Genomic DNA, 13,330 nt, shown 5'->3' on the forward strand with positions numbered 1-13,330 from the left:
AAATGGAAACAAACAAGAATAATGTAAAATGTGGGCACTACATTCCAGTGTGTTTAAATCGAGCAGTACAGACGGAGTCTTTAGCAATAACAGATACACGTAAGTCCACTGCACACTTGCGGTGAAAGCAGCTCCTGTGTTATATGAAACAAAAACAAATGCAGAATCGTTTACCCCACTTAACATTATGGAAACGATAAAAACGCAATCAGAATACGAGAAACACATTTACAGTGTAATTAAAAGAGTGCAATAGAAATTGTAACCGGAAGCACACTGTTATGAAACCAAGTTACGTTAACTATGAAACGAAAACAAACATGGAAGACTGCAAAACAAGCCAAAAAGAAGATGATGGACAGATAATATTGCAGCTCTCCACGTGGCCTGCCAGCGAATTAAGATCGTCTTATCGGAAATCCCTTTGAGACTTCTACTCCTGTGATTTACACATCCAAGGAACTCGAAAATAAATAAATAAATAAATACACGAGTCTGTCTAAATGTGGCGCTACAGTCAGTTGGGCGTTTTTGCACGCAACTTCGGTGACGCCATGCGAATGCTGGCTATGTGGCATCACTTTTTGTTGCATGTGGAGCCCACTTTGAAATCGATGATGTATTGTAGTATGCCCAATGCCATGCGTCTCAAATGCCCACAAATTGTAATAACCAGTGACTGATTTGTTAAAAAATGGTACCGATACTGTAACCTTCTGGGGAGGGGGATTATATTTGAACTCGGACGTTTTACAATGTTATTTTATCCATTTTCTTCTTCAGAGGTACTGTTACGGCGTACCAGCGCGTACCGCCACAAATCAAACAGTGGAAATAACTAAAGGAAACACGTGAGCAGAGTATTTAAGAGAGAAGCCAGTCAAGCCACTGATCAGTAAGAGGCAAAGTGATCGGTAATTCATGGTACGTTGAAACCGGCCGTGGTCCCAAGACCAACAAACGTAATGCTATAGCAACCTTCTCATAGCAACGTTCTCTGTGTTTCGGTCGTAAGATTTGTTTGGTTTCCGCACCAATTGGGGAGACTTTTAACTATGGAAAAAGAAGATATTTGTGATCCTTCATTGGAGAAATGTTCAGCAATATACGAGAATATATTAGAATTTCAGTATCCTTTGAAGAACTCATACTTATTTAAAGTAAAATGTTGGAATTTCAATGCTAGTGAAAAGTTGATGTTTTTCTGATGCATTCACCAAAGTAATGGGAAAGGGAGTGATAATTCGAATATGGCTAAGAAATAATGTTTGTTCCATAAATATTTGCACTCTACACAGCTTTAACCCAAAAAAATATACTGTTGATTCATCCCGTGACGAAATTGCCTCCAGATATGAATTGAAAGGAAACCCGGAAAGGTTTGGAAACTCAGTGGTCAGCATCAATAATACGTTCCCATTCTTTATTGTAAAGGCAAAAGGGTTACTTATTTCGTTGTACAGAAGTTTAGAACACCGCATAGAATGTGGGTCACGAAGGGATACTAAAAAAGTCGAGACGTGTATGAACAAAAGACAAGCAACTTTGTAGAAACTAAATCTATGCAGTTTATAATTAATGAGATTGAATCGACTGAACTTTGTATAGATGAGAGTATGCAATATTTAGCGGATTCAAAAACTGGAATTAGGAGAAAGCTCATGGCATAACCATAGACCAGTTACGTGAAATGCCATCCCTCAAACAAAATACGCAAGCCTTATTAACAGATACAGGCTAAAGGTTGAGAAAAAGTAGAGATCGTATATAATATGCTCTGGCAATAATGTTAAATTAAAAAAACGCAAAAGTCGTTTTTGCGGAACGGAGTAGAGCCCTTCACGAGGATAAAAAGGCCGATTTTTTGATAAACAAGTACAATTGTCTCAATTTTACGATACGGCTGCTGCTCCTCAATCGCTACAGACCTAACAGTTACGTTAAAACCGTGACTACCGTTGAAGGCAGCGACTCGGTGCTCATTTATAATGATCACAGAATTAATATATGGTACTAAGACAATTTATAGAATTGCTTAATGATGCTCTCTCTCTTAATTTAGATATCAGTCTCTGGAGATTTCCAGTGTACAGCATTTTATTTGTAGGCAATGTGCTAAAGTTGTGCATCAAAGTAAAAAAATCCATTTCTTTTTATCCACAGAGAGCATTTAATTTTTAAATTTTCGTATTTATTTCCAGGAAGCCCTGAAATGTTCTGCATATATTGCTAAATAGCAATCCGTAAGAAAATGGCAGCCATTGATTTGACGCCAATCAGAGTTGCTTCCAGAATGGAGCATTTGGTTTGCATTTGAATATTCCTTGAATGGACTGTTACTACACAAACACAGTATTTTACTACACTTTGAACTGTTTCTTACAGGTGTTTAATATTATGAAGCAGCCAGTGTTGATGAGAACCTATCATTTTCATAATCAGCACTTTGAGACTCTCCCCCCCCGCCCCCCCACCCCCCTGGAATGAAGGAAGATAAAATTGAAAGAACAAGGGACAAACAATGCATAACATGTAGAATTAAGTATCTTGTGTCAGAACAAACTATTACAGAGAGTTGCACCTCCAGAACTAAAAGTATTGTAGAATCATACAGTAGCCTATCTGTTAAATAGAAAGAAAGATGTAGTGCTCTAAAATCAAATATAGAAAATAGGAATCTAAAACATTAATAAGTGACAAATAAGTAAAAAGAGAAAGGGAAATGTATTTCAGTTTTCAGATAATAGTTGCAGCAGAAACGACACAAATTCAGTGACTACTTTCTAACCATGGTAGCAAACATTACATATAATATATAATTAGCTATAGATTCATTACGTTTAGCCCAGCAGGCAGTGTTTACAGCATCTACAATTGTTAGTTTAAAAAGCAAAAACCTGTTAGGAGATTACAGATATCATTATTTTTCTAAGAATTTGTAATTTTTCTGGCTATTATGGTGTTTTTAGGAGAGTACCTAAATACTATGGTACTGTATGTTTACTTGTGATTTAGCCAGCTGTGCTGTTCTAGGCCCTTCAGTCTGGAACCGCGTGACCGCTACGGTCGCAGGTTTGAATCCTGCCTCGGGCATGGACGTGTGTGATGTCCTTAGGTTAGTTAGGTTTAAGTAGTTCTAAGTTCTAGGGGACTGATGACCACAGATGTTAAGTCCCATAGTGCTCAGAACCATTTGAGCCATTTTTTTTTACTTGTGATTTATGTCACCCAAAACAGAACAGATTCATTTCCCAAAGCATAACTGAGCGAGGTAGTGCAGTAGTTAGCACACTGGACTCACATTCAGGAGGACAATGGTTCAATCCTGCATCCAGCCATCCTGATCTAGGTTTTCCATGATCTCCCAAATCGCATCAGGCAAATGCCGGGATGGTTCCTTTGACAGGGCATGACTGACTTCCTTCCCTAACCTTCCCTAATCCGATGGGACTGATAACCTCACTGTTTGGTCCCCTCCTCTCATATCAACTAACTAACCAACATAAGTTAAATGCCTTGAAGTTTGGCTTTTTGAAAAGAGTTCTCAACACATAAGCCATTTATAATTTACTAAATTAAGTCCTGGCATAAATAAGTATTAAAACTGCTCTGTTAGTATATTCTGTAATTTGGACAAGGTCATTTATTGTGAGGTGTAACAACTAGCTGTCCACAAGAATGAATATCACTGCCAAACTGTGACCAAGAACAAAGTTGACCATCCAGTAGCACAACATGCAACTGAGCACAACATGCTTGATTTCTGTGGCAGCTTTGGCTGCTTTACAACCCAGCAAGTCTGGATCATTCCCTCCACATCCACCTTTTCTGTATTACACAGATAGGAATTATCCTTGCAAACCATCATTTGCTTCAGTAACCCTTCTGGTCTCAGTTTCCATTAACCCACTACCCTGGCAGCCTCCACCAAATGTTTCCCCTTCCTGTGTCCTATCACTTCCATCCAATTCATGTCTCCATGTGACATTCTGCCATGTGAGCATCACATGCCTAGTCCATGCCATTGCCACCCCTTCCTCCTACAGTCCTAACTAGCAAACCGACTGCCTCCCTCCAAACCACTATATACTCACCCCCAACATCTCTTCCTGCCTCCTGCCCCTCTCTCCTCTTACCCAACCTACCACACAAAATGCTTCCACTATTCGATGAATAGTCTCTTTTACTACTAAATTATTTTCACTTTGTAATAAGTTCACACAGTAATGCTTAAAATTAAACACAGTTCTCAAAGTGTCACAGACTGTCAAAAAATTATTGTAAAGAATAGGAAGAATCATCCAAAAGAAGAAGTTTTAAGTGTTTTTTTAAATTTAGACAGATACCCAAAGGATAACTTGACATAAACTGAAAGCTACTGTATAGTTTATGGTCAAATAGTGTACTGCTTCCTGTACTATGCTGAGATTTTTTATTTCTTTGTGAAGATGATATTTACTTCTTGTGTCATGATCATGATATGCACTGTTTATTTTGTAAATTGTTTGATTCTTGTTGACAAAGCATGGAAATGGAATGACATATTGTCATGGTATGGTGAAGAGACCCAACTGTTGAACAAATTTCTGCAAGAACACCTAGGGTGAACTCTACTCATAATTTTGATGGCCATCTTCTGTGCACTAAAAATTTTATGTGCTTGTGACTGGTTTCTTGAGAATACAGCACCATATGTTATAAGGGAATGGAAGTATTCAAGATAGGCAGTTGTGATTGGTTTCAAGTAAAAAACAGATGCTATTGAGTGAGTGGCAAACAATGTGAATGCATGGTGTCTGTTTCTTCGAAAGAACAGACACCATGCAGATCCTGTGACTGTGAAGTACTATATGTAAATTGAAGGGGGATGACTGCTATCAGCTGTAGTTGGACATTAAGCAGAACCTGTGGCAATGAGCTAGCACGAAAGATGTCTGAGCTCCTGTGGGAATCTGAAAGTAGTAAACAGAAGTGTAATCGACAGGGACTGCGGATAGGTAGTGCTCTGAGGGAGTGTGGATCGGCTGTGAGGTGCACCGAGATTGTCCATGCAGTTGTGATAATACTGTGTCCTGGATGGCACAGCGGTTGGTTACCACACGTGCCTAGTAAGCAGGAGATCCTGGGTTCGAATCCCTGTCAAATGGTTCAAATGGCTCAGAGCACTATGCAACTTAACTTCTGAGGTCATCAGTCGCCTGGAACTTAGAACTAATTAAACCTAACTAACCTAAGAACATCACACACATCCATGCACGAGGCAGGATTTGAACATGCAAGTGTAGCAGTCGCTCGGTTCCAGACTGTAGCGCCTAGAACCGCAGAGCCACTCCGGCCGGTGGAATCCCTGTCCAGCACACAGTTTTGCTTGTTGGTGCTGATTCTGCTTAATGTCCTGCTGCAGCTGATAGCAGTCATCCCCCTTAAATTTACATGTAGTGAATGGCAAAAGCTGCCAAATTCAGTGCTTTACATAGGCAGAGGATGTAAACTGACCAGTATAGGTTGTTATTAATATATAATTCCAGGAATCTGGAAGATTCTACTCTCAGTGTTTCTGTGTCACCACATTTTATTTTACCCTATTTATGTTTGTTGTGTGCTGTGTGAAATGGAGTGAAGTGAATATCATTAACATTAAGGGACTGGCCATTTGAAGTGAACCCATCAAGAGCTTCTGTGGATATAATGAAAACAGTGTTGTGGTATTTTTTATATTGATCATAATAGTTGTGTGATCTACAAATAGAGTGAGGTGTGTGTTTTGTCTCATATACCATGAGAGGTCATTATGAATAGTAAGGGACCAAGCACTGGGCCCTGTGGTATTCCACATTTCACTGTACCCTAACCACTGTACCCAATCCAATTTCTTTTTCTTCTCTTTATTAAATCTAGTAACTGTTTTTTCTCTCCCACTCTTCTCAGTACGTCTTCATTTTTTACTCTGTCCATCCAACTTATGCTTTCCATCCTCTGCCATGTTCACATCTCAGAAGCCTCCAGCCTTTCTTCCTCAAAGTCCATGTTTCAGCACCATACGGAAGAACACTACATACAAGACATTTTATCAGTCTTTTCCTGAGCTCTCTGTCCATAATGCTGCAGAAAATTCTCCTTTTCTTATAAAATGCCTCTTATGCCATTGCTATCATTGTTTTAATTTCTGTGCTGCACTTCCAGTCAGTGTCTATCCTGATTCCAAGATACTTAAAATTTTACACCTGTTCTAATATTTCTCCATTCAGCATAATTTTTATTTCCTCCTAGTGCCAATACTTTTGTTTTCTTTGTGTTAATTTGCATCCCATAATTTTTTTCTATTAGCTTCAATCGTGTCCACTAAACCCTGTAACTCTTTTTTCCTTGTGGGTAGAAGGACAATTTCATCAACAAACCTCAAACACCCTACTCTTCTTCCTCCAATTTCTACTCCTTTGTCATCTAATGAGCATTGGTCAATCATATTTTCCAAGTATAGGTTGAAAAGGGTAGGTGATAGCATCCCTGTCTTACTCCTTTTCCTAGTATGATCCAGTTTGTACTTTCTCCCCTCACTTTAACTGATTTTTTTTATTAAGATATAATGAGAGTATAAGTCTTCTAGTTTTCCAGTCCACTCTCGTTTCCCTCATTATAGTCGCCAGCTTGTCCCAAGCCACATTGTCGAATGCCTTTTCTAGATCGATGAGGCACATATATAGATTAGATTATATTTACTTTCATTCCAATTGATCCATAGTGAGGAGGTCCTCCAGGATGTGGAACATGTCAGAAAAACAACAATACATGACAAATATTTACAACTAAAACAAATAAGCTAATGTACCATTCCATAGGTCCCAAGTGGAATGATCGTCATTTTTTGATGAACACTATATGAAATAGTCATTTTACAAATACTAATGCACTGAATTTTAAAATAAAAAGTTTATTTATTTATTTATAAGGTAATAAACATGTAATACAACTACTATAATACTTATTTACAATGGACACATTGCTGCACTGAAATATAAAATAACACACAAACACACACACACAAAATTTCGAGCTTTCGCAACCGGCGGCTGCTTCATCAGGAAAGAGGGAAGGAAAAGGAAAGATGAAAGGATGTGGGTTTTAAGGGAGTGGGTAAGGAGTCATTCCAATCCCGGGAGCGGAAAGACTTACCTTAGGGGGAAAAAGGGATAGGTATGCACTCGCGCGTGCACACACACACACACACACACACACACACACACACACACATATCCATCCATACATACACAGACACAAGCAGACATATTTAAAGGCTTTTTTACTTATCTTCTTTTCTTGTAGTTCTCTACAGATCTTCACATTTAAGGGTTGATCCTAAATCTGCAATGTTTGATGTCATAGGCTCTTATGGTTCCAATTGATGTAATAACTTCTGAAGAACTGCCTGAATAGTTAATTTTGTTTTTTCACCATGTTCTATATCACACTATCTTTACAATTTCCACTTCAAACTGAAAACTTCATTGTTATTACCAGAAATAAAAACACATCTGACCATATCAGAGGCATGCACACTACTAATCCATTCTGCGGTACTAACAATATTCCTAAGAGTTTACAAATTTTCTTGACAAATGAATCTTCACCAATTTATATCATTATTTTATAAATGAATCCAGAAGTAAATTTAATAAATATCATCAGATTGTACAATTATTAATAGGAACTTTAAGTGTGCCTAATATTTCATGATTTCAAATATTTCTTGTAAAAAAGTAATTTTAACTGTACATACAGAGCTAGTACATACCGATTGTAACAACAAAAATAAATTAATTTCTGTTTATACATTTTAGCCTGAAATATAATAAATTGTGTACAAAATCATGTGCAATTCTTTTAGAAAAACAGTTGAGATAATATTAACCTGTTTAAAAATTCGTAAATATTTTTTTGGTATCGCCTACTTCTGTTGAGGAAAAGTAATGCTACAGGAGGGTGCCTCTTTATAAGCAGAACTGATACCCAACTGCAGACCATGCTGCTGATGACAGTGTGATTGGCTTCAGTGGCTACTTCATCGACAGTGCCATCTGGATACTCCCCTCCAACATCATCTTCTCTGAATTACATACATGGGAATTATCCTTACAAAAAAAAACCTTGGAACTTGCAATTCATGTGGCCTCAGTCTTGGCAGCACCTGTCTCACACCCACCTCCAGCCTTGCCATCGTGCCCCCCTTTTCACTCCATAAATACATGCTCACGTGTCTCTCCACAGTCTCCCTTCCTCTACTCAGTCTTTTCCTCTGAATGGACAAATCCATTTGATTGTTCACCAGTACAATTGCACAAAAGCCACATTCTTATCGCATCTGCCTGCTGTCTCTCTCTTGTGACCATCACTGCCCTTCCCCTTACCATGCTGCCTGCTTTCTCGTTACCCACTCCAACCATTATCTTTCATCGTAATCTGGCTGCAGTGGTGGGACAGTGTGGTTTGCTGGGAAAATTTGGCCGTGCGTGTGTATGAAAGTGTGTTTTTTTATGTTGTTGTATCTTCCCCCCGCCCCCTCCCCCCCCCCCCCCATTATATGTATTCCACCCAGGACTTTTTAAGTATCACATTAAAAGTAGAGTATCTGTTGTTAATGTATGCTGTGACCCATTCCATGTCACTGAAGATTTTCATGTCTGATGGGATCTATAGAACCTAATTTTATGGAATAATTAATTTAATACACAATTATCTACTTTATATGGTAGAGTACTACTCACTACATACATTACATACTACTTACCTGCATTTCCCCAGACTATAATTTTGTAAGACAACAAGAATTTGAAATATGCAGAATTAATCAGCAACGTGGTCATAAAAATGAGAGCTACTTAAAAGTGCACAACATTTGAAACTGAGCTTCTTGATTAATTTATCTACATGCTAATTCTTTTTTAGAGTCTAATCCAGCCCACCTGCCCTAATAGATGTGCATGTGAAAGTGCCATTTTGGGACAAAGTGGTGTGCTGGCCCTGCCAGTCTGGATGTGATTTTTAGGCAGTTTCCCACATCTTAATTGACACCTGGTAGGCTGGTACGTAAGTTCCACCTCAGTTACATGATTTGCAAATATTCTGAACACTTTTGCTCAATTTCTCATGAATAACTCTATGCCCAGGCAGACAGGGTACACATATACCTTCCTGGGAAATAACGGGGTGGTGACAGGAAGGGCATTCAGCTGCTCTTTGAGTTAACTGTGCCAAATCCATAAATAACTGTGCTGACCCTGTGCCAGTGCAGGATGAAGGCACAAGAAAAAGAGGATGAACAGTGTAATCCAGCTGAACCTGAAGTCCTTTTATACATATTGTTTTATTTGGTGTATAGACATTAATGCATATTTCTAGTTCTATCATCAATTTTATTTGTTTGAAAAAGTGATGTGAGTCATGTTTAGATGAAGACTGAAGTTACCTGTGAGGCCATCTACTTCAAGTCATGAAAATTCAACTCCATCCATGCAAGAAGGATGCTTTTAATACCATAATATAGTTTCCCATGCCATCCTTTCTGTTAAGTGGCAAAGCTATGTTTTATTCATTGACATTTCAGGACATTCTAGTAAGTTTATGTTAGAACTGCACAAAACTGTGTCAAGTATAATGCTTAAGATATAGTGGTGTGGGTTCAGAATTTCCAAATGAGATGTGCTCAAATGGAATAGAGAGTATCAGATTTTTCACAATTTAATTGCAGGTACCATCTCATTCAGTTCTTTGGAAATAACAATGTAAGTTTTTGTTCATCACTTTCCCTTCTTATAATCTGTTTGTGAAAAGCCAAGTTGTTAGAAGATGTACACACTCCGCATTCACTTTATGTCTTTGTTTTATTAAAAAATATAGAAGTAATAGCTGCTATGTGGAAACTTGTGACTTGAGTTGAATGTTAACATCTGTGTTGAAATCAGTGACTCATTGCCTCTTCCCACTAAAATAACAGTTTTGGTGGTATTGTCTGCCAGTTAGGACTTGCATGCATTCTGATCCTCAAATAATAAATCACTGCTGGAACCTCATATGTGATACCCATTTACTCCTAAGTCACAATTGATATGCAGCTCAGAGTGAAAGACAATGGCAGTCATATTGCAGTGTTGCCAGGATTCACCATCAAAACTGACTTTTTATGTTATCTCAGGTACAATGTTTGTTTAACAAGTGGCGCCACTTCTCTTGTTATTGGGGAATAAAGACTGTCAAATGGATAAACCTACATATAACCACTACACAAAACTCCGTGAAGTATAATAGTTAAGATACACTGCTGAGGACTCAAAATCTCAAATGAAAAAAATTAATTCAGCCACACCGGACAAGAGTCATACTAGTTGTGATGCTCTCGTTTATTGTGCCAGATGGTGTCACTGAAGCTAAACTACATTTTGGAGGAGCAGTCTTCGATCATCTTTATGCAATGATGTTGACAGCAATCATTTATTCAGCAACATCTTTAGTTGCGCCACCCCAATATGTTAGTAACCTTTACTATGTTAAGAAATCCTTGAGCATTACAATTTAAAATTTGTTCTCTCTCTTCTCCTTTACAGAATTTAAAAGCATGAAATTAACATTCGACTGTTTACAGGTGCATTCTTTACAGTGCAAATATGAGTGTGGACACATGCTTGTGTGTGTGTGTGTGTGTGTGTGTGTGTGTGTGTGTGTGTGTGTGTGTGTTCGTGCTCTTGAATATATTCAGTATACCACAAAAAACTTAAAGTCATTATTGAGGTATCATCTGCTGACTGCTCACCAAATACACTTTAAGGGAGATGGCTTGGGGTGGGTGGAGGTGAAGAGACAGCACCTGATGCACCACGAAGGAATCATTCATATGGGACAGAATTTACATGTACAGAAAAACAAATGATTATAATTTCAGAAAAATTGGGTTATTTATTCAACAGAAAGAGCTTCACAAATTGAGCAAGTCAGTAACGTGCTGGTCCAGCTCTGGCCCTTATTAGAGCACTTATTTGGCATGCCATTGATTGATAGACTACGTGGATATTCTGCTGAGGGTTATTGTGCCAAATTCTGTCCAATTGGTTCTTTAGATCATCAAAATCCTGAACTGGTTGGTGGGCCTACTGATAATGCTCCAAATCTTCTCTACTGGGGAGAGATCCAGTAGCCTTGCTGGTCAAGATAGAACTTGGCAAACATGAAGACAAGCACTCTTGCCATGTACAAGTGAGCACTGTCTTGCTTAAACTTAAGCCCAGGATGGCTTGCCATGAAGGGCAACAAAACAGGTCATAGAATATCATCGACATATTGCCTATCCGTAAGGGTGAAGTGGATGACAACCAAAGGGCTCCTGCTATGAAATGAAATGGCAACCCCGACCATCACTCCTGGTTGTCGGGCCATTCGGCAGCTGACAGTCATGTTGGTATCCTATCGTTGTCCATGGTGTCTCCAGACATGTCATTGCTGCTCATTGGGGCTCATTTTGAAGCAGGACTCATGACTGAACACAGTTGTACTACATTCAATGAGAGTCCAGGTCGAATGTGCCAAACACCATTGCAAACAGGCTTGTTGGTGTATAGAGTTCAATGATAGTTGGTGCAAGGGGCTTTCTGTGAGCCACCTATTAATGGCCCTAGTGATCAGTGAAGCACCTGTTCCATATCGGATCAATGATAATAATGAAACTAGGGGTCTGAGTGTTTCTCTGATGGTTGCTTGTCGTCATATTCTGTTATCTGCCTAGGTTGACTGCTTCCTTCTTAGTGCTGTTTTCGACCATGGTTCACCCATTTCTGCCAACATCATCAAATAGTGGCATCATTCCTATTCATATGTCGAGTGATTCACTGATTACTCCAACCGGCTTCTTTGAGCCTCTCTCCAATGCTGACATCTGCGTATATTGTTCACACACCTGTCTGTGAGACATAACTACAGTACAACTGAGTACACAGAATGAAATTCTCAAATACTTTATGCCCTGGTATCTACACATCCCCCATTTACCTTGCCAGCTGCATGGTGAAATTGTGCTGCAGCACCACACATTCGTCCATCGACCACCAAATGTTACAGTTTTGCATTTTCTGTTGATGTCAGTATGAATATTAGTTTGTGAGTGATTTGTGTAACTTCTTCATTGTACTTCATGTTTTTTTTTGTCTTAGAATGTATGTTCACAATGCTTATATGACGATGGTACACTTATATCAGCATCAGGCCCATTCAGTAACATAATGTGCATACAGAAATGAAGATAATTATGCCACAGTTAAAATAGTCATTCTAGATAGACAGACCACATTTTGTGACATTTGATTTTTCTTATAAGTACAGTCTCATTATGTGGATTTTTATTCAGTGCAGAAATTTGATGAGATGAGTCAGAGGTTAACAGAGAGCTCACACTAACTGAAGAAAGAGTAAAGATGTTAAAAGTTATATTTATCAGAACACAATGAACACGTGTAAAATGATTTTGAAAATGAAATAATATAAATTCATTTTTTGTATATATTTGATCTGTGGCTTATGTTTACTGCCATCTGTAACATTTTAAGCCTTGATTACAAATATCAGGTATTCATTTGGATACAATACTCAAAAATATTTCAATATGTGTGTTGCCGATAAATGTACTATTATATTTGGATCGGGAAACTTAATACACATTTATAATATTGAAAAAGGAGAACGTAGATTCCATCGCACATTGACAGGAGGAGGGATTGGCCACATAACAGTAAGTTCGCCTATTTTTTGACCAACAAGAAGATAAATACAACTTACTTAGTGTGTTTGTGATCTGTCATTACCAAAGATTTGTGTTGAAATTTGTGTGGTTATATGTTACACATGTGTAGTAAAACTGTGGAAAATGTTTTCAGTGTGATGTCATTCAAAACAAGAGTACACTGAAATTATATTTATTTTGTAGATATGCATTTCAGAAATGTAACTGTCAAGTTTTGCTAAAAATCACACATGTGTGACTGTCTTTTGCTGGATTTATGCAGCTAGAGAGAATGTGGTTCATTTTCAATTACGAAATGGATCATGCCTCTACTTGGGTTCACGTACTGCAGTTCCTTCATTTCATAGGCATCTGGAAATGTCTGTAAACATGGTGGCAAGTTTATTTACTGTCCCAATCCCTTTGCAGTGTAGTAGTTCTCCAGGACTTAATGAACTTTATTTGTGATTTGGTTCCAGGGACTGCTTCACCTTCTCATTGTCCCCTTTTTGCAACCAATAATACACATCTTTGTACCTGATGATTACATTAGCAGTATACTACCCCAAA

At 38.3% G+C, this 13,330-nt stretch overlaps 1 protein-coding gene across 1 annotated transcript in view; it reads left to right on the forward strand.

The window, feature by feature from the left end:
* Nucleotides 1-901: 901 nt before the first annotated feature.
* The window catches only part of LOC126278877 (cilia- and flagella-associated protein 44-like), a 94,215-nt gene continuing 81,786 nt past the window's right edge, over nucleotides 902-13,330 (forward strand). Inside the window, exons 1-2 of the mRNA XM_049979151.1 lie at nucleotides 902-1,129; nucleotides 12,607-12,769. Coding sequence (XP_049835108.1) covers nucleotides 1,056-1,129; nucleotides 12,607-12,769 — 237 coding nt within the window. The 5' untranslated portion in view covers nucleotides 902-1,055. The remainder of the gene's footprint in view (nucleotides 1,130-12,606; nucleotides 12,770-13,330) is intronic.

Source organism: Schistocerca gregaria, chromosome 6, assembly GCF_023897955.1.
Source record: "Schistocerca gregaria isolate iqSchGreg1 chromosome 6, iqSchGreg1.2, whole genome shotgun sequence".
NCBI classification, from domain to species: Eukaryota; Metazoa; Arthropoda; class Insecta; order Orthoptera; family Acrididae; genus Schistocerca; species Schistocerca gregaria.